The sequence below is a fragment of the Halichondria panicea genome, chromosome 5 (genome assembly GCF_963675165.1).
Source record: "Halichondria panicea chromosome 5, odHalPani1.1, whole genome shotgun sequence".
Taxonomy (NCBI): domain Eukaryota; kingdom Metazoa; phylum Porifera; class Demospongiae; order Suberitida; family Halichondriidae; genus Halichondria; species Halichondria panicea.
The window spans coordinates 1,156,627-1,177,062 of NC_087381.1; the positions used below are offsets into that span (position 1 = coordinate 1,156,627).

Genomic DNA, 20,436 nt, shown 5'->3' on the forward strand with positions numbered 1-20,436 from the left:
CTCAAGTTAGCCATGTACAATGGAGACCCCACTTTTTGTTATATTGAACACCCATGCACGTGTATTTGCAGTTGACATTTTCATTGCAGTCAGTTGTCATTCTGATCCCTCAAAAACCATACAAGTATGCGTGTATATAGTTCAACTCTATATTATCTGGACTTCACAGTTTCTTGAAAGTTATTCTACTTCAATCATCCACCGTTGCGGACGCCACTGAGGAAACTAAGCCAATGGATTTCATCAACCTCTCGGGGGTGTGTCTCCGAAACGAAAGAGGGGCATGGCAGATCCAAGACGGCTACAACTATCACGATCCTTTACCGTTTGATTGCACTGATCACACCGAGACTTTCCCACTGCCTGGGGGCATACGAGTGGTGTATAATCACACCCACAAGCGATGGCACGTCTACCCACCCCCTCCGATAAGCTCCGCCCCTAGTGTGGACGAGGACAGGTCCATGGCTGACAGTACTGAGCATGCCCAGCCCAAAGAGGAGGTGGACAGTAGGTGAGTGGTGTATGTGCATAGTAAGCATGCAGGGCCCATGCATGCACAACAGTCGGTAGTGGTTGGCACTATAGCTAACCACCTCTAGACCATACACCACTAGACAATAACCTCCTCTTAGGCTTATAAAAGAGGCAAGTTTGTGTGTGGAATTGATTGAGTTGAGGATTGAAAATAGCTTCCGCTTGAACTCTGCTGTTTCTTAATCTCACCACTTATTTGACTCTCCTCCACACCTACACACACACACACACACACACACACACACACACACACACACACACACACACACACACACACACACACACACACACACACACACACACACACACACACACACACACACACACACACACACACACACACACACACACACACACACACACACACACACACACTCACACCCACACACCGGAACAGGGAGTCCAGTACCGAAGTATCCCTCTACCTGACAAAGAAATTGATTGTCACAGAAATCGGCACAGCCTTCCATCACGTTATGGAACAGTTTGAAGTTTCTAGGGACCAAGCAGGGAAGAAGAAGATCGGCTCTGACATGGTGAACGTAGCCATGGGTCACCTGATACGAGGAGAGTTTTGTACTGCCATTGCTAAGCTGCTATTGGACGGCATGAAGCCTTATCGCCTTGAGGGCCTGATTCAGGACGATGTGTGGAAGGTCACCGTGGCATTCAGCAATGAGGGTATATACGCACGTATCGAAGCAATAGTGATAATAAATATTCGACCATGAGATTTATAATGGCGATTTTTAGGGTCATTGAATTCAAAGTGTTTCGTATGTACAGAATGAGGTATGTGGAAATACCCAATATAGAGCCCCGTTTACACAAGGCCTTTAATCCGGTTAAACCTGTTATCTGTGTTCGTGTAAACGTGCCTAACCAGTGATCTAATTCTGAAGTGGTTTAGTTGTGTAAACACGAAGCGCAAATTCTGAGGTGTTGTACATGTTTGTGGGCGTTCCTATAAGTATTCCATGTTTGCGCAAATTCAATTAGTGGTCATTTTAATGCTCACTACTCAGAAAAATCTGACCTGCATGGATGCAACCCAGATTAGTTGTCATGTACACGGGGGCTAACGTGTATGTACATGTACGTAGTAATTTTCACATTAACTCTCTCCCCACCAACTTAATTACCACATTAACCCTCCATCAGCTCAATCAAATCCGTCTTTGGTCTATCCGTCATTCGACAAGCTCGTCTTTCAGCCGATCAACTCCCTCAAGACCCTGATGAAGGATTACAACATAAAGTACAGAACCTTTGTGTGTCTTGCCATGTCACGGGGGATGCTCACCGGATTCCTTGAGGCACTGCCGAAGCAAAACAGTGAGTGGGCGTGTGCGATTGGAGTGTGTGATGTGTGATGGAGTGTGTGATGAGTGGGAGTGTGTTCTATGCTGTGCACAAGGTCAGCTTGTATATAGTAAGACTGTTTCTGCATGATAGCCGATTGATTTAATAGTCGGCTGAGTTCTTCATATAATCGTGTACGTATTTTTGATTTGAAAAAGCTTTAGGAAAGTTTTTGTTTGTCATGCATCGATTGAGACATATTATGGTAGTCGTATGTCTTCGTTAATCTGTGATCTGTGTAAAATTATACTCTGAAACCACATAGCTATGTATAGCTATAGAAATTACTGTAACTGGTATATCTACACAAAACCACAACAGTTTGCACAATAACTGGAGTGAATTGACTGTCTGTCCTTTGACACTATCACTACACAAATTCTATCTAGTATATAATTATAGCTATGTATCTTTTTTGTAGTTGTATCTATAGTTCACTGTTCCTCTGTACTGCTTCTCTGCTCATCTTGCTCATCCGTTTGTACTTTAAGGCACCGGTCGACTTCTTTGATGACCTTTCCTCCGTACCCTACGTGGTCATGGTCATGGTGGTCATGGTGATGGTGATGAAACGCTGGCCACTCTTCGTCGGTCGTCCATAGCCCAGGCAGATTAAAGTTTGGGATGTAGGTGATACCAATACGATCGTATACAGTAGCTGAGGCAGCCATCACCTTGCTTATGTGGCCGCTATAGTTCACCGTAGTGGGGTTGATGTAAGAATTTTCGTGTATAATTTCCAGGTATGTGTCATCCCAGTTGGATTCCTTGACTGTGAAACATTGTATATCCGATCTGTCTGATTTCTGAAATTTTTTGAAATATAATTATAATGCACTTATTAGACAACATCTTATTCTAAGTTCACTAACTGTTATAATTATCTTACGTCCTTTTGTAGTAGGAGAACGTACGTAATACGGGAATTGCTTATCAAAAAATTAATTACTGTAACTCAATTTTCAAAGCAGACATTCTGTATAATAATTTGTTGTGGGTTGGATTGTTGGTGACTCACATACAGAAACCTGACTTGGTAATCATCGCCTGTTAATTTTGCACTTGTGACTTCCAAGTATGTGTTTGGTATCACAATGTTAGAGATATGGTACTTGGGGTCATCCACTTCGCCAACGTTTTTAATCTTCATTACAACTGCAAGATAGTGAGCATTGTAGGGACATACAGTATACTGAGTGGTCTCATGCAATAGAGAGGTGGTCTCTTTAGGGAGGTCAATAGTGATAGCATTGTAAGGATAGTACTGAGTGGTCTCAATAGAGAGGTGGTCTCTTTAGGGAAATCAATATAGTGATAGCATTATAGGGACAGTACTGCATGAGTGCATGGTCTCAGCAGTATCTTATGTAGCTACGTTTTTGGACAAGCTGTACCGTCAATGGAGTCGTATAATTATATGCTATAATTCCGTACTAACGTCATACATTACATGCCCATACCAGAAAGATTTGACTCCCATCTCCCTTGATATGTTTCTGGATCGTAATTTAACGTTTGCTCCTCTGTGCCTACATACATCAATGACGGGAGTTGGTCCTTTGCCCTCACCCACAACTTAAAGTATGGTTTTTTTCCTTGAGCTTTTTCAGCCAACTGAAAGTAAGCACATTGCATGCATGAGTAAACCACATGCATCTGATTATTATAAGTATATATTATTCTCACCTCTTGTGCAGTTAAAAATGAACCCCGAGTCACCATTCTTTGACAGTTAACCCTTTCCCCGTTGAAGCCGTCATATGACGGCCACTCTAGTGGTCATTTTCAAAAATTTGTTGTGCCCGCTGTGTTGGAGCTATACTATACTGCTTGTACCAGCACATGCGCATTGAGCTGCTCTTTCACATGGTATATTTAATATCTTGCCTCGAGGTACGCTTTGCACAGTACTGCTCAAAGAAAAGTGACCGCATGTGACTAATCGATAATGGCTTCGAGATCTTCTTAGTACAACCTCAGTGAGGTTCTAGGGCAGCTAGACAGTGAGGAGAACGATGCTTATGGCCTTGTTGAGTGAGAGGACAGTGACTGGGATCATAGCTAGATAAGAAACTACCTCAAGCTAGAAAATATAGAGCCTGAGGAACCTGATGAAGAAGCTCTTGGGATGGACTGAGTTCCTGGATCTGGTAAGTCTAGAGTAGCATATGTAGTCTCAATAGCTTCAGTATAACTGTTTAGGCTAGTTAGTATACAGTAGTGGGCATCATGAGCCACCATTGAACTTGTAAACTTGTGTGTAGGCGAAGAAAACATTTCCCGGGAAAATGGCGTCTGCCGATGTGACCTCACAGACAAGTTTCTGCTGATCCTGCTTGAACCATGTCTCCGTGAGAACATTGAGAACACTTATTCAGTGTTTTTAGTCACTTTGTGCCTTCATACAATATTATTGTTTGTGTACATAATTGTAAATGTTTGTAAACAATCGCTAATTAGGGGGGTGGTCAGTTGCTAGGTAACGATGATGGTGTCAAGATACCTCTGGGGTCTGCGCTACCTGTAGGAAATAGTTACAAGTCATTTCAATGTATGGTTCATGATATATGAATTTTTAAAGAAAAACTGTATTTATTCTGTATTTTCTTTTTTTAATTAAAACGGGGAAAGGGTTAAGAGAGTAGAATTGTAATTCTTGATTGTCCAGGAGATGCTATCAAACCAGCATTTAAGACTGAGGGCTACTTATAAATGACTGATGGATACTGATAAACTAAACTGTTTTTATAGAGCCACTGATCTCAGAGGTGGGGATACTTTACTGCATGCCAGGTTTACCTCAATTCCTACTAATATAGTTGCGTTTAAGCCATTTCTGAGCACCTGTTGTTTACGTCTGTTTATCACATATGCTTCTTAATTACATTACAGCTGTTATTTGTAATGATTCACAAGGAAACACTTTGTTTCATGTGAACATTACGTCATGCGTAAAATTGATTTTCAGTGCTAATGTACGACATGCATGACTGACCTATGTCCCTTTTTGATTCTAAATGTTCTCTACAATTGACAGCACAAAATACTTAATGATTTCACAAAAGCATTACTGATGATGAAAATATTTTATGGCACTGTTTTCAACAGGTGACAACTATAACAATACAGTTCAAATCTTTATTTGTTTGATAAATCAGGTATGCTGATAATGTTGTAAACTCTGAATGGGAAGGAATCAGATCTTGTCCCAACAATTTGATTCTTCTGAAAGAAGCTGGGATGCAAACAGTAGCTCCCTCCATCCTTTGTTGTATATACGAATCCGATCCGTTTTTTGTTAAGAGGACTAGCTCTCAGTTGCCATTTGGGAATATCTTTGATGTCTGCATACTAATTAAGTACATGGTTTTATTATGAGATTCACTGAATCAATGCAAGTTAATTGTAAAGGGTCTATCACGTTCTTGTATACTTAACCCCACACCCCCTCCGTCTGCTAAATTACTTTAAATATTTCACGTATCCTTAAATTAGATTTCGGCTCATAATTATCGACATAAGATATGTACATATGCTTCTATTGAACTCACATGCTCAAATTTGACCAGTTTTTCATCTTTACCACCACTGGTTTTGCCAAAGTTGGCTTTGGTTATCGTCAAGTATTCTTTTGGACGCACCATGGTTGACAAGACATACTCCAGTCTTTCTGAATCTGGCTGATGTATCTGCATTACAACTGTATTTGTGCACACAGCGTGTTTAAGGTGTTAGTGTGATTGTATCACAATATATAGCGTATCTACTATGTACATAGATATTAGTGTACTTATAATTGCAACAGAGATCTACTAAATGACAAAGCCTCATCTAATCCAGATATACTGTTTCTAGGCCGAACATCTTAGTTAAAGTATTATAGCGTTTTACTGTCTGGCAATAATTATACGTATACGTTACTGTTGCAAATGCACTGCAATGAACTGCATACTACAGTATACATACAGCCCTGTTCAACTCACTTGAAATGTAAGTATATTAGGCATACACCATAATTATAGGATATAGACTCTGTGTACTATTCTACATGCTTGAGCTAGCTTGAGGTCAATTAGTGCATTTCTGCTTGAAATTCGTGCATGCAGTTCACTTTATTGTAGTTTACCTGATAGATCAGTTGTCCCTGGAAAAGCTTCAAACTTCAATACATTATTTTCGGTGTCCAAGTAGGTGAGTTGTGATGTACCCCCAATGTCGAAAAAAAAATTTTGTTCTTTAACCTTATCTTGTATCTATATGTTAATTATTATAATTATAATGCATGCATACAACAGCTATATAGGTTGCTGTTAATTGTGTTAATTTTTCATTCTGCCTTTATACCTGTCGTATTGTGAGAGGGCCTTTAAATTGTATCCAAAATTGAGCATCAACCTAAAAACCAAACCAATACGGAATATATATGTGATAACGCCAGATAAAAAATATATTGCGATATATTTTTACATTTTATAAACTGTAACTTACAGCTGGGTCAGAAAGAGAATGAGTCAGTATTTGTAGTGCATGGCAATACTCCTCTCCCTCCGCATTTTCAATGTACGAATACTTCTTGTCAGCTTTGCTCATAGAGAAGTAGTAGTAGCCGTCTGGTGAGCTGCTCTCTTCAGCCACAATGGTACCTGACTCAGGCTTCAGGTAGTAGAATTTGTTGTGGCCTTTGCTGTCAGTGGCACTCACGTACAGAGCAAATTTCGTCTCAGAGCCTGGATGATGGTGACGTTTGAAGAGCTGGCTTTGATAAAATACTTGTCCCTGAAATAATAAGCTAAATTTTTACTGGTGTATGTTATAATAATAGTTGTGACCACAATAATATATATAAGTCTTGTACCGTGATGTGCTTTGACACTAAGGAATATCCATTGAAACTCTCAGGATACTCCAGGGTACAAATTCCATGTACCCTGCTAGGGTGTACATTCATATACCCTAGGGTACATTGACTTGTGGTCAGCCTAAAGCCCACCCTCCACCCAGGGCTCTCTTCGCCCTCGGGGAATACATACAACTGCCCTCGTAGTACAAATCCAATTAATACACCCTTGATATCCATGGTTACAACTATTACTTGTATCTTGTTATAATTATGTAGGTCAATAATTATGCTTTGCATGGTATAATTATAGTGAACATTTTTCTTTTATAAAATACCTCGATTTCCTTTGGTGCGGTAAACCTTACAGCACGCTTCTTTGAGCGCACTTTTTCCTCAGTGACTTGAAGATACGTATCTTTGACCACCGTATTTGAGATAACGTAGCCGTGTTGATCGCTAGCTCCTTGTTTTGCGAGCTTCACCATCTTCATAACATCTGCAATAATTATTAGTTTAGTAAGTATGAGTATGCAATTTCTAAGACATGCATGCAGACCAATACTTTTTGCAAGCAGTTTTAATACTCTATATATCTTAACTTGTAATGTACCGGCTACTAAAGGAAATCTGGATTGCATTTCTATATTTTTGTGCTGCATGCCTGGGAATTTTCTTTCAGTGGCCTAATTCAATTCTCACCGGATATATTTCCATGCTGTTTCTTTGTCGGATACAGCAGCTCGAAGTTCTCGGTGCTAATGTAGCTCATTTCGTAGACATTCTTCAAGCTATTTCCTTTTCCAGTGGTCCATGTAACAGACAGCTTCATGTAAGGCTCTTCACCTGTTGCTATAGCATCAACCTATAACAAGTAAGGATTATTAAAACTGCATGGCTATGTATTTCAATTCAACTCACTTCTTCTGCCGTAAGATAGGTTTCTGATCCATTGTCTTTTCCATCTGTGTCCACTGGGCTTGCCATATTTTTATCGGGCGAGGCTGATTTCTGATTGGAGGATTGGAGGACTCTTAACTCGAACAATGGCAACTAGGTGCTTAGCTGATATTGTAAATTTCTCATTTCAAGCTTTACTTTTATAGTAACCAGGGAAATGTGGGCATGAAATTTCAAACCTGTAAAGTTACACGATCCTCTATGTCAAGCCTGATTTTAGCAGACTATCAATTCCAGATTGTTTATGCTACGCATGGTAGCCATGGAGACAGGTGTATCAGGCGTATGTACATGTAAGGATTGAACCTTTCAAGTGTGCAGTATAATTATTGTGCATGGTGCACGTCACTCCATAGTTACGTACTATAATGCTTTCTCACATCCAAGGCATGCAGCGTTTTTCAACATTATAGGTCTTCTGCATGACACTGATTATTACATGTACGTTTTTACACACAACAAATCTGCAGTATACATGCAATAATTATATGAATATGCAGATTACTGGAAATACAGCCCCATTATTATTACAATATGGTCTTGTTTTTCTAATTAAGTTGGGAATTAAGTTTCTTGCTAATTAAGTTGGGAAGAAGGAAACCATTTATTGTACATGCATGAGAGATGTTTGTTTTCAATTCTGTCAACACAAGGAGGAAACAGGCTTCGTACGAACAATTATACCGTGTGCGGTTACAAAGGCATTTTATCGTATCTATTTTTTATTACCAATCAGCATGAAATTCAAGATTACGCTCCTACTATATCAAATCTGATTTTAACAGCTACTGTAACACTATCAATTCCAGATGGATTTTGCTAGCCATGGAGACAGGCGTATCAGGCGTATGTGCATGGGAGTTGCATGCCCTCTCTTCTTTTATACGCCCTTGATCGTATGCTATTTTTTCTATTTTTGATTACCAATCGGTCTTGTTACTAATTAGATGAGTGCGTTTAAGCTACTTCTAAGCACCTGTGGAACTGGCTTCGTGCTTCCATTAACATTCCAACGCACCTGTTGTCATGGCATTACTACATATAGACGGATGGGTGCTTTAACCATTGTTTTGCTAAATAGAACCCATTCAACACCATGCATGCCATACACTAGAGCAACTGCATTTACAAAACCAATCCCTGATCTTTTCAGCTAAATTGATTATGACACAAACCTAGAACAGAATCTAGCAGGCAATCCCAAAAAACTTTCTAAACTGAAACATTTGACCAAACCCCACGGTTCACAATCACCGTTCTGGCTCAATGACCATCTAACCAAAGACCCAATAACTATTGCAGAAGCCTTCAACTCTTATTTAACTCAACCTTTGCTACACAAAGTGACTTTGCACTCCCAAGTATCCAATAACTACCAACACCTATAGTGAACAACTCTCCCAAATCTCGCTCAGGACATCTGCAAGGTCTACCAAACTTTAGCCTCTCTAAACCCTACGAAAACACCCGGTATCGACAACATCAACCCCAAGGTTCTAAAAGCTTGTGCAGATGTACTAGCTGTACTCTTAAGGGACATATTTAACCAAAGCCTCCAGCAACTGGAAACAGCACAAAATTGTCCCTATACACAAGCATGTGTAAGGATTGAACCTTTCAAGTGTGCAGTATAATTATTGTGCATGGTGCACGTCACTCCATAGTTACGTACTATAATACTTTAATTCTCACATCCAGTTTTTCAACATTATAGGTCTTCTGACACTGATCTACATGTACCAAATCTGCAGTATACATGCAAGAATATGCAGATTGCCGGAAATAATTATATGTACAGCCCCATTATTATTAAATACGGTCTTGTTTTTCTAATTAAGTTGGGAAAAGGAAACCATTTATTGAGCATGCATGAGAGATGTTTGTTTTCAATTCTCTCAATACAATTGCAAGGAGGAAACAGGCTTCGTACGAACAATTATACCGTGTGCGGTTACAAAGGCATTTTATCGTATCTATTTTTTTATTACCAATCAGCATGAAATTCAAGATTACGCTCCTATATCAAATCTGATTTTAACAGCTACTGTAACACTATCAATTCCAGATGGTTTTTGCTAGCCATGGAGACAGGCGTATCAGGCGTATGTGCATGTGTAAGGAGTAAAACATTAAAACGTGCAGTAACTCAATCTTGCATGTGCATGGTGTCACTCCATAGTTAAGTATATACTATAATACTTTGTTGGGAAGAATTATTGTTCATGCATGCATGCATGAGAAATGTGATAGTTGTGTGCTTGCAATTCTGTCAACACAAGGAGGAAACAGGCTTCGTACAAACAATTATACCGTGTGCGGTTGCAGAGGCATTTTATCGTATCCTGTTTTTTGATTACCAGTTACTAATTAGATGATTGCGTTTAAGCCACTTCTAAGCATCTGTGGTTATGGGTTGTATGGCTACTGTTTCAAGTCAAACATGTTCCAGCTATAGATGTCATTTGTAATGATGCGTGCGTAAAGAAATAGATTTGTCTTCACTTTTAGTGACCAGGAAACCATGATATGGAGTTTGATAAATACCACCCATACACATTTCTCCATATCAGAACAAAGGCTTTTTCACCTTTGTGTATAATTACGGAGATGATTTGTTTTTGTTGTTTTTGCGGCGCCACCTGGCTGTTACTAATTAGGTGGTTGTGTTTAAGCCACTTCTAAGCACCTGTGGTTAGGGCTTTCCGTATCAGATTAAATAACAAATTAATGCTTTTTCACATGCATGTGTGCATATTAACGCATTAAGGAGTGTTTTGGATATTAAATTGGTGCAAGCTTCATGAATTGTGAGCACACGTACGTCTCTTGCATTAATAAATTATTGTTACTCCTACCAGGCTATATAGTACACACTGTATAAGCACTTCAGTATGGTGTCGTAGTATCACCTACGTTTATCTAGTATAGTTTAATACAATTATGACAGATTTTCAATTTTAAGCAAATAGGGCGGAAACTGGCTTAAGCTTCGTGCTTCCATTAACATTCCAACACACCTGTTGTCATGGCATTACTGCATATAGACTGGTGGGTGCTCTCCCCATTGTTTTGCTTGAGGCCAAATAGAACCCATTCAACACCATGCAGCCATACACCATGTGATCAGTGTCCCTTTTTGATGGATTAAGAACAGTATCCATCCAATGCTGTCATTCACAATACAAAATTAGCAGCTATATAAGCTATTGCTCCATTCGATCACGTTTCCCCAATGTGTTTGTTATAATAAAGGTTCCCCTGCATGGATAGTCTCTTCATAAAAATTGGCAGAGTTTCTCAACAATGCTTCGTTGTCGAATAAAATCCAGTAGGCTATAGAGCCTATACACGCAGCTTACACTCATTGCACACAATCATTGCACTAAACAAAAGTGGAAACCTTTACCATAATTATTTGTTCAAACTCTTGAGGACCCTAGATGTGTGTTAAATTTGAGGTTGGCTCTATAATGTGTGCATGCATGGTTTCCGTGCAGGATACGGGCTAGTAAACAAACGGCTGTTATCAGTAGTAGTTCAGACATGCCGTCTATTAGAAGTGGTGGCATAACAGGAAGCCCTTCCCTCCCCTCCCCCTCCATTCATTGTACCTGTGAGTGGCGCCTAATTAAGGGCCCTGTTGATAATAATTATCACAATACATGCAGTGTATAGACTCTACTACCACGCAGGATGTCCCCTATAGGATGTGAGGTCACAGTACATTGTACTCATACAATAGCTGTTTTATATACATTTCCTGCATAAAATAATTATAATTATAGCGAAGTGCCCTGGGCACATCCCCACCCCCACCTCAACTTGTATGCATGATTTTCACCTTGTACGTGTTTGCTTTAGTGCCATATGCATGCAATAATTTAGTGTTAAGCTTTGTCATAAATCATTGCATTGTATGTAGAAATAAATCATGTACCGTGCAACTAGAAGCATAAAATCTGAAATAACTAAGTCACTAAGTCACTAATTCAAATATCGTATAATTTATACTGTTTACTTCTTTCTCTACTCAATGATTTTAATGCTACCGCCATGTCAGTCCGTACTTCCACACTCTGGAGGCACCACAGTCTCAAATGGTAGATCATCGGAGGTGTAATTTAGCACTTGGTGAATCCTGATAGGGTATGTAGCTTTAGAAAGTGGTCCTTCAGTAACGCCCACTACGTCCTTCATTTCGTCGTCCTCAAATGTGCTTAGATAGTAAGTTTTACCATCAAAGAATTGCTTGAAAGCCAGAGCAGTAGGTTTGCCTTTCTGACCGTTCACTTCCCAAATAGGTTTTTTTCCCTAAGCAAAGAAATGTTACATTATTAGCTTATAATTAATTATTACACATGCAGTGCCTCGGGGTTTATGACAGTAAACCACACCTCCTGACTACGAGGGCGTAACCCCTCTACACTGTACATTAACTACCGTATAGCGGGTAAGTTTCGTGGGGTAAAAAATTCGTTCAACTCGAGAAACGGTAGTTTTCGTAAGTAAAAATTTCGTTTAGTCTCGTGGCTGCACGGCATTCCTAAGTTCAGATAAGCCACGCCTACGATAAAATTTCGTGGAGGTCAGCCTGCCCACGAAAATAACAAATATTTTACCCCACGAAATTACCCGCTATACGGTAATATACTTAGCATACTTTGCTGAATAATTAGCGGTATAATTAACCCTTAGGCAGATCATCAATTGATGTAATACAAAGATGCATGTGTCTTGCTAGCACACATATGCTACGGAGCAGTTATATGTCCCATTAACTGTACTATAGAGGGTGTCCTGCTTATATAGGGCGACTATACAATACTGATCACAAGTTTTGTATCTATACATGCATATTATACATTCCCTGATACTGCATTAAGTGCTTGAGTATATATATACACATTAATTTATTTACTGGAATGAATGAGAGGTGATTTTTATCATTGCTCTGCCGGAGTTTTGTAACAGACAGGTATTGGGATTGCTGGACGAAGGTTGTCCAGTAGTATTTGTTGTTAGTTTCGTTGCCATCATTATTGATCATCATAAAAACTGCAGTGCAATATCGCATGCATCCACGGTTGAGTTACATCATTATAATAATATTATAGTATAAACTATTATTTGAAGCAGCATGCATATACTCACTGTGCCATGTTTTTGCAATTGCTTTCTTATATACATATACATTCACCCACAATTAATCGCCCTAACAACTTGTACACAAATTAGCTGAGATCTGCGCAATTAAGTATAGCTACCCATGCAGAACATGTATAAATGTACTAATGTACCTGAATAATCTGAATTTTCAGGGAATCTGTAACTCAACGTGCGCTTGGAAGTGTTGAGATATGCCGCCTGATTCTTCACATTTGAAAACTTCGCAATATACAACGTGTTGTCAGGCATAGTAGCTAGCTGCATAGCAACATAATTGTGTGAGACTATTTATTATAATAGGATCACTATAAATTATATACGTACGTATACATTCGAATTAAGGCAACCCTCTAATTATGTGATACACTTAGATATTTTGCTCATTTAAGGTATTATCAACTTTCAGACTGCCTACACTGCATGCTACATGTCCTACTAATAATTTGATATACCTCTCTCTCTGTTAAAGCTTTTGATTCCATAAGTGTGATATAACCTGTCGACTGAGAAGCAACAAATATTTATCACATGATCAGCAATACATGCAAGCATTGTAACTACTTACTCCGCCGACATAAATGATAACTTTTGTGGGTGCTGCTTTTATGGCCTCCTCAGTGTCATCTGTAGTAGCCTCCTCAGTAACAGTCTCCTCAGTAGCTGCCTCCTCAGTAACAGCCACCTCAGTAGCGGCCTCCTCAGTAACAGCCACCTCAGTAGCGGCCTCCTCAGTAACAGCCACCTCAGTAGCGGCCTCCTCAGTAACAGCCACCTCAGTAGCGGCCTCCTCAGTAACAGTCTCCTCAGTAGTGGCCTCCTCAGTAGTGGCCTCCTCAGTAACAGTCTCCTCAGTAACAGTCTCCTCAGTAACAGTCTCCTCAGTAGTGGCCTCCTCAGTAGTGGCCTCCTCAGTAACAGCCACCTCAGTAGCGGCCTCCTCAGTAACAGCCACCTCAGTAGCGGCCTCCTCAGTAACAGTCTCCTCAGTAGTGGCCTCCTCGGTGGTGGCCTCCTCAGTAACAGCAACTTCAGTAGCGGCCTCCTCAGTAACAGCCACCTCAGTAGTGGCCTCCTCAGTAACAGCCTCCTCAGTAGCGGCCTCCTCAGTAACAGTCTCCTCAGTAACAGTCTCCTCAGTAACAGCCACCTCAGTAACAGTCTCCTCAGTAACAGCCTCCTCAGTAGCGGCCTCCTCAGTAACAGTCTCCTCAGTAACAGCCACCTCAGTAGCGGCCTCCTCAGTAGCAGCCACCTCAGTAGTGACCTCCTCAGTAACAGCCTCCTCAGTAGCGGCCTCTTCAGTAACAGCCACCTCAGTAGCGGCCTCCTCAGTAACGCCCACTACATCATGTTCATCTTTGATTCCGGGAAACTTACTAATGCTAGTACTGAATAGGTACTTTTCTTTCGGGTCTTGATCCTTTGTCTGCACAGCTCGAATTACGTATCGTCTCTGACCTATTTGCTCCTTGTCAACTTCCGGTAGGAGATACACTCTTTGTTTAGGGTCGTCGTCAATTTCAGTGTAGATTGCAAAATTTTTGGAGTCGTTTGGATGATGAATGAAAGTAAATTTGGTACTAGCACCCTGTACATGTAGTTGAGAAATACGAATTGACTGCATGCATAGGGTATATAGTGTGTATCAAACTGTCTATTATATAGCTATATAATTATATACATGTCTTGAAGGAATAACTGCATGTATCTTGCTAACAGCCATAACATGTGTTACAACGAAGACATTCAATTATTTTCTGAAAGCTTAATCGTTGTGTTTTTCTCACCATTTGGAAGTTTGCATCGTAGATAGTGGAATCAATTGTTCTAGTAATCGTCCCGGTGGGCATGAGGTTGTTGTTGGGCAGTACAACACTGGAGAGGGTGTAGACGCCCGACTGCTCCCTCTTCATTACCATAACAACTGCATATAATTATGTACAGAACAAATTATGAGATAGCTCAATAACTGCCGTGCATGCATGGGTTATACGTACTGGACAAGTTGGACTTGTAGCTGCCATCATTGGTGATAGGATTGTACAGCATTCGTTGCTCACTGGTGTCGATATATGCCAACTGATCAGCCTGGAATGCCTTCGAATTCACCCATAGTTTGAAGTATGGTTTGTCACTCTCCGCTCTCTCAACCACCTACATGATTGTGTGTGTATTAACTCCTTGCTCGTAACCATGGCTAATAAAACATACAGCATATGTACACTAACTTCAAGGATGTATGAGTGGCCATTACTTGTCTCTATTATAGCTACGTATTAATAAGTGCGTATAATTTATATCTCTCAGGTTGTTTTTCTACTGTTCAGTATGGCCCAACAATACTCTTTGTGTTACTATTAAACTGATATCAAGAAATTGCTAGCTCAAAGAGTCCAATTTGCTTACCTCTAATTGTTGAAGCATGAGCTCCATGCCCTTTATTGTATGATGTACCCGTGTGGCCTCCTCAGTAACAGCAACTTCAGTAGCGGCCTCCTCAGTAACAGCCACCTCAGTAGCGGCCTCCTCAGTAACAGCCTCTTCTTTAGTCACTTTCTCGGTAGTGGCTTCCTCTTTAGCCTCGTGTGTGGTTGATATTCTTCGTGTGCCAAGCGATCCTCCCATTTTTAATTCTGAATTGATTTATTCTCTAAAGTCAGGCTGCCTGTATACATTATGAACTGAGGAATAGCTTTGATCTTTTGCAATTCATACTCTTATAGTGGTACAATTATTATAGCTAGGACATTATCAAACTAACGCAGAAGCAAACTATATAGTGTCCACTATATAATTATAGGTATCTCAAATTCATGAAATTTGACACAGTATACTGATGAAGATGTTTATTTATACATGTGGGTATATCTAATTACCTTGTTTTCCTCTTGTATGCGTAGTATCTGTTGAGACTGAATAATGCTATAGCCTAACTACAAAGTGTCTAGTTGCATGTTGAGAATGGCCCAGGAAGTTGGGCTGTCAGTTTATGGCTTCGTCGATTGTCATCACTACCACCTGTGGGTTAGAGTTCAACCATAGGCTGTAACTTGATGCCTATGTGAATGTCGTACATGCGTGTGTATCGTCTTACATACATGATTACCACAGAGATAACAATGTGCGTGTGCGTGTGTGTGTGTGTGTGTGTTTGTGTGCGTGTGTCCACTTTTCCAACTGGAATACTTGTACGAGGATCATTACACCTCTTTTAATTTTGCTTATCATTATTTGCATCAATCTTTTATCAGATAGTGTATTGTAGACGGAGCTATATAGCATCTTTTGCATTCCATTTGTACGTATTAGTAGGTATAATGACCTGTAAACGTACTATTATAGTATACATCATGTAACTATGATGATGAATGCTAAAGGTACACTATGACTCTTGTGATCGTTCGTATAATTATGCTCACTTACTCACTTTTTATTGTTTTGAAGTCACCAACAATCAATTTTAGTACACATAAATTATATACATACTACAGTATATGCTTATGCTATAATATTATTTTACAAAACTAATAATTATAAGCTATTGTCCACACTCTAAGTGCATTTGTCACAGTCAAATTTCCTTTGCTTAGTGGAGTCAATTGCTCCTATCAACAGGCAGTGTGTCGTATGTGTAGTTACCGACAAGATACACTTCCGTATTGTAATTTGGTCCAGCCGAGCCGACGACTAATGGCCTTTCAACCTGTTTTGGCCCGTCCGAGACAGAAGCTGGCATGAGATATCCATTTGTCACCGGCTTGTGATCCGCTGTTAGCGCTGAAAACGAAAGACATGTTTCTTTTCCTCCATCTTCATTTGTGATTTTAAATCGTGTGGTTGGATCGGTTCCATCCCCATTAAAGAACTGTGTGGGGAAGTATGAGTCACTCTCATGCATTTCTTGTATTATAGCGGGGGGGGTCCTATATATAGTATATATAGTACCTTCTCCGGCACTCGGAAAACACACATTTTATAGCGATCATAACATCCCCCGTTGCAAATGGTATGATGCAATACTCAATATCCTTGCAATGAAATATAAAACCAATGTTTAAGGAACACTATAGTGAAGTGAAAGTGCACACAGGTAAACAAACACACAAGGGGAAAAGGGGTGGAGGTTCTTTGCTGTATATACTACTCCCCCTCTCCCATTCTCTGGAGAAACGTACATTTCTGTATGTCATTTGAGTATATTTTTCCACGCTCCCACCAGGTGTTAGGAAAGAGAAAGGGTTGACAATTGTTGACAGGTGGTATTGGGTATCCTTAGTAACACTTCCAGGTGTCTTGTTTGTTATGCTCAAGACGGCTGCATGTGACAGTCATGTGATTGAATAGTTGTATATGCGTGTGGCACAAAAACAGATTTTGGATAGCTATAAAGATTGACTTGCCTGATAGCCCTAATTTGTCGTCATCACTGCCGTATCTCAGTACGTTATTGTACGTGTCGACATAGGCGAACTGGCCACTGCTACCAACGTTTGGGAACCGTATTACAAACAGGTTACCCTGACGAGTAGTAGAAGTCTCTTGTGCAAGCTGCATGTATATATGGTGTACAAATGTTGATTGCAAATTCTCATCTGCACCCATGATTGTATATATGTATGCATGCATGCTAGTGATGTAACTACATTAATTTAAATACATGTATTACTGTATACAGTATATTTGTGGCAAAACTGGTATATAGCAACCGGAGGTGATATAATTCTAATACGTAATTATTCTGATTGGTTATTTTGCATACATGCATGTAAAAATTGGTGGCCATAATTATGTTTAGATCATATTTGCCATAAATACTGCAATCTGATTGGCTAAAGGAAGTGTTTTTTCCAACTTAGAAAATCATGTATACTTACTTAGAAAATCATGTACTTACTTAGAAAATCATTAGAGATAATAGAGATAAATCTGATTGGCTAGATACTCATGGTTGCTATGATCTAAAATGCTTAGACACTGCATGTTTAAGAAGTTTCCACATGATTTAGAAGCCCTCAGGGCTAGGAGAACCCTCACTACGTTCGGGATACTACAACCAGAGCTAGCCCTTCCTTTGGGCTTCTAAATCATGTAGAAACTTCCTAAACAGTGTCTAACTATTATAGTATATAGCTACGTAGCACACTGATTTAACTTACTCCGTCTGCACTGAGTGGATCCTTCAGGTCCAATTCAAACGAACTTTCAAACTGCATGATATAATTATGCGCTGGCAGCATGCATTTGGAGCATATATAAATATGTATTCCATATGGGAGGAGCCATGCACTTCTGTTCTATAATTATGGATAGACTGTCTTCTGGTGGGAAGTATAAATAAATACTAATACTGATGGTACCATGAAGAGCTATATAATTATAGTGTCACTTATAAAGAGGCTGCATGTCCTATACGCTAGAATGCATGGTACACTGTTTATAATTATAAAAAATTAATGATTATGCATGTTCCACTCACGTCTGTATTTACATTGACGTGAATTGTAAGATGCCTCTGTGTGGGGTCCTTTTCTTGTTGTTTTGTTTGCTGCAAAAAGATTGTTTGCTGATTAGAGCTAAGAGTGTGTGTGTTTATGCATGGGCTATAATAATAATATAGCAACCACTAACAAAACCAGGTGCATGCGTGTCATAATTGTATAGTTCAATTGTATATACCGATTCCCAATGCTCAAAGTCTATAATTATAATGGCTATACTGAACAGTGCAGCTCGTATATCACGTATATACGTGTCTCAGATCTATAATAGGCTCAATATACTAGAACATTTGTTATAATAACTACGGTACTAACATTTCATTAATTAAACAATATCGCTAAAACTCAGTGTATCAGGAAATTTGCCAACTCCCAACTTGCATGCTTACCTCTGAATCTGTGCCCATTTTTGTATGATGACCGGGGGCAGGCTGTTTTGGAGTAGCCATGGCTTCAGTAGTGGCCTCCTCAGTATCTACTTTCTTGGTAGCAACTTCCTCGGTAGCCTCGTGTGTGGTTGATCTATTTTGTGTGTCAAGTGATCCTCCCATTTTTAATTCTGAGTTGTATATATAATTATTATATTATTTAAGTCAGGCAATTATAATAATATTATAAACTGAGGCATAATGGTACAGGTTTGATCTTTTGCTATTCATAAAAAATACAGCACCTTATAGTTCAAACTAACATAAAAGCAAACTATAGTGCCCCACTATAGGGTCTCAAATCAGTTTAGCATAATGTATAGTTATTTGGTATTCATTAAGGCATAACGGTAAGATGCATGTTTGTGGGCATATCTAATTACCTTTATTTTCCACTTGAGTAGTATCTGTTGAGACTGAGTCTTTCTTACCTTACGTTGAGAATAGCCCAGGAAATTTTGTAGTTAATTTATATGGCATGGCCCAGGAACTTGTGTGGTCAATTTATGGCTTCACCTATATTGTTATTACCACCGGTTGCATACTTGTGGTAATGTAATCCCACAGGTTCAGCTCAGAGGAGGTACAACATCCGCGAGTCAAAGGAAGTGTTTTAGACTCACATTCCTTAGGTCAAAGTTTAATTACGTGTTACCTGCCAAACAAGCACTGCATGGGCTATTTTAGCTGCCAAGAGTGTGATTCGTGCACTGTTTGATCTAGGTTATAGCTAATCAACCAATCGTTTCAGCTTCAGGAGGGATGCCTGGAGTTGCTATGAGAATCATTTCGTTTGATGTGCTATTGAACTTTGACCTGGATATAGGAATGTAGGTCTTTAAGACTTGCGGATGTCGTACCTCCTCTGATGGGTTCAGCTGTAATTAGATGATCAACTTCCAATGCATGTGTATCATTTTACATATATATATATACATAATTACCATGGAGATAGTAACGTGCATATAATTATGTGTGTGTGTGTCCACTTTGCATTAAGTTGATAGATCTGAAAATACACATTCTTATAGCTAAGGCAGCCTTCCTCTAGCTAGCTGTTATAGTCACTATAATTATTGGAACTGTCCAAGCTGCATGCACGTAACTACATGGGAAAGAGCTGCATGGCTGTATAACCTAACAATATAAGAGCGAAGCAGGTTAAGAGCAAGGTTTATTATCACAAAACCCTGAGACCATAATTAATATGTTCTTTCTGTATACCCAAGTACAAGCAGTAACTGTGAACTATCCTTCATGAAACACAAGTAGTTTTAGCAGTATACTGCAGTAACCTCCTGCAGGCATGCCTGTGTGGCCTCAGGCTCAGAAAGTTCCCTTCTGCATGAGCTGCATGCTCTGACCTGCTGCTGGCGTGCTGTGCATGGCCTCAAGTGTATCTGTGTCTTGTCTGAGCTTTGTTGCTGAATGTAGGTATGCTATAATCGGGCGGCACCGCCCTCCACCGTTGCATGGAAGGAGGTTGGGAATCAAGCCTATCCACCAGCTCCAATTAATCAGATTGCAGTATCTCAAGTGGATTTATCACACCCACTCAACTTTCACACACCAGATTGACTGAGAGGCGTGGCCAACACCCACTTTAATAAATTAATGACATTCATCTCTATTGGCCAGCACCCACTTA

The 20,436-nt window shown here is 39.7% G+C and overlaps 5 protein-coding genes across 8 annotated transcripts in view; 1 reads left to right on the top strand and 4 right to left on the bottom strand.

Annotated features, from left to right (window-relative positions):
- Window positions 1–20,436, top strand: part of LOC135336189 (uncharacterized) — a 52,236-nt gene that overhangs the window by 12,399 nt on the left and 19,401 nt on the right. For both annotated transcript variants that reach the window (XM_064531915.1, XM_064531914.1), the window contains exons 20-22: window positions 170–514; window positions 935–1,218; window positions 1,699–1,872. In XM_064531915.1, the coding sequence (XP_064387985.1) occupies window positions 170–514; window positions 935–1,218; window positions 1,699–1,872 (803 nt within the window). The remainder of the gene's footprint in view (window positions 1–169; window positions 515–934; window positions 1,219–1,698; window positions 1,873–20,436) is intronic.
- LOC135336197 (uncharacterized) lies at window positions 2,139–4,643 on the bottom strand. The gene is made up of 5 exons (XM_064531928.1): window positions 4,532–4,643; window positions 3,586–3,630; window positions 3,360–3,513; window positions 2,918–3,054; window positions 2,139–2,705 (listed from the first exon to the last, which is right to left on the bottom strand). The coding sequence occupies exons 2-5, from the start codon at window positions 3,619–3,621 to the stop codon at window positions 2,334–2,336; spliced, it is 699 nt and encodes a 232-aa protein (XP_064387998.1). The 5' UTR covers window positions 3,622–3,630; window positions 4,532–4,643; the 3' UTR covers window positions 2,139–2,333.
- Window positions 4,900–7,865, bottom strand: LOC135336192 (uncharacterized). The gene is made up of 8 exons (XM_064531920.1): window positions 7,658–7,865; window positions 7,439–7,601; window positions 7,075–7,235; window positions 6,388–6,675; window positions 6,244–6,294; window positions 6,026–6,152; window positions 5,451–5,599; window positions 4,900–5,250 (listed from the first exon to the last, which is right to left on the bottom strand). Exons 1-8 carry the CDS (start codon window positions 7,721–7,723, stop codon window positions 5,038–5,040), a joined length of 1,218 nt encoding a protein of 405 aa, XP_064387990.1. The 5' UTR covers window positions 7,724–7,865; the 3' UTR covers window positions 4,900–5,037.
- LOC135336191 (uncharacterized) lies at window positions 11,589–15,885 on the bottom strand. 2 transcript variants are annotated; one of them, XM_064531918.1, is made up of 9 exons: window positions 15,739–15,885; window positions 15,269–15,527; window positions 14,860–15,016; window positions 14,650–14,786; window positions 13,428–14,450; window positions 13,315–13,365; window positions 12,994–13,120; window positions 12,615–12,751; window positions 11,589–12,007 (listed from the first exon to the last, which is right to left on the bottom strand). In XM_064531918.1, exons 2-9 carry the CDS (start codon window positions 15,485–15,487, stop codon window positions 11,753–11,755), a joined length of 2,106 nt encoding a protein of 701 aa, XP_064387988.1. In that variant the 5' UTR covers window positions 15,488–15,527; window positions 15,739–15,885; the 3' UTR covers window positions 11,589–11,752. The 2 variants fall into 2 exon arrangements, with proteins under 2 accessions (XP_064387988.1, XP_064387989.1); XM_064531919.1 differs by having other exon boundaries at window positions 15,269–15,495; window positions 15,739–15,883.
- Window positions 16,278–19,324, bottom strand: LOC135336194 (uncharacterized). 2 transcript variants are annotated; one of them, XM_064531923.1, is made up of 7 exons: window positions 19,172–19,324; window positions 18,750–18,919; window positions 18,339–18,407; window positions 18,019–18,069; window positions 17,263–17,410; window positions 17,038–17,177; window positions 16,278–16,727 (listed from the first exon to the last, which is right to left on the bottom strand). In XM_064531923.1, the coding sequence occupies exons 2-7, from the start codon at window positions 18,909–18,911 to the stop codon at window positions 16,458–16,460; spliced, it is 840 nt and encodes a 279-aa protein (XP_064387993.1). In that variant the 5' UTR covers window positions 18,912–18,919; window positions 19,172–19,324; the 3' UTR covers window positions 16,278–16,457. The 2 variants fall into 2 exon arrangements, with proteins under 2 accessions (XP_064387993.1, XP_064387994.1); XM_064531924.1 differs by having other exon boundaries at window positions 18,750–18,882; window positions 19,172–19,288.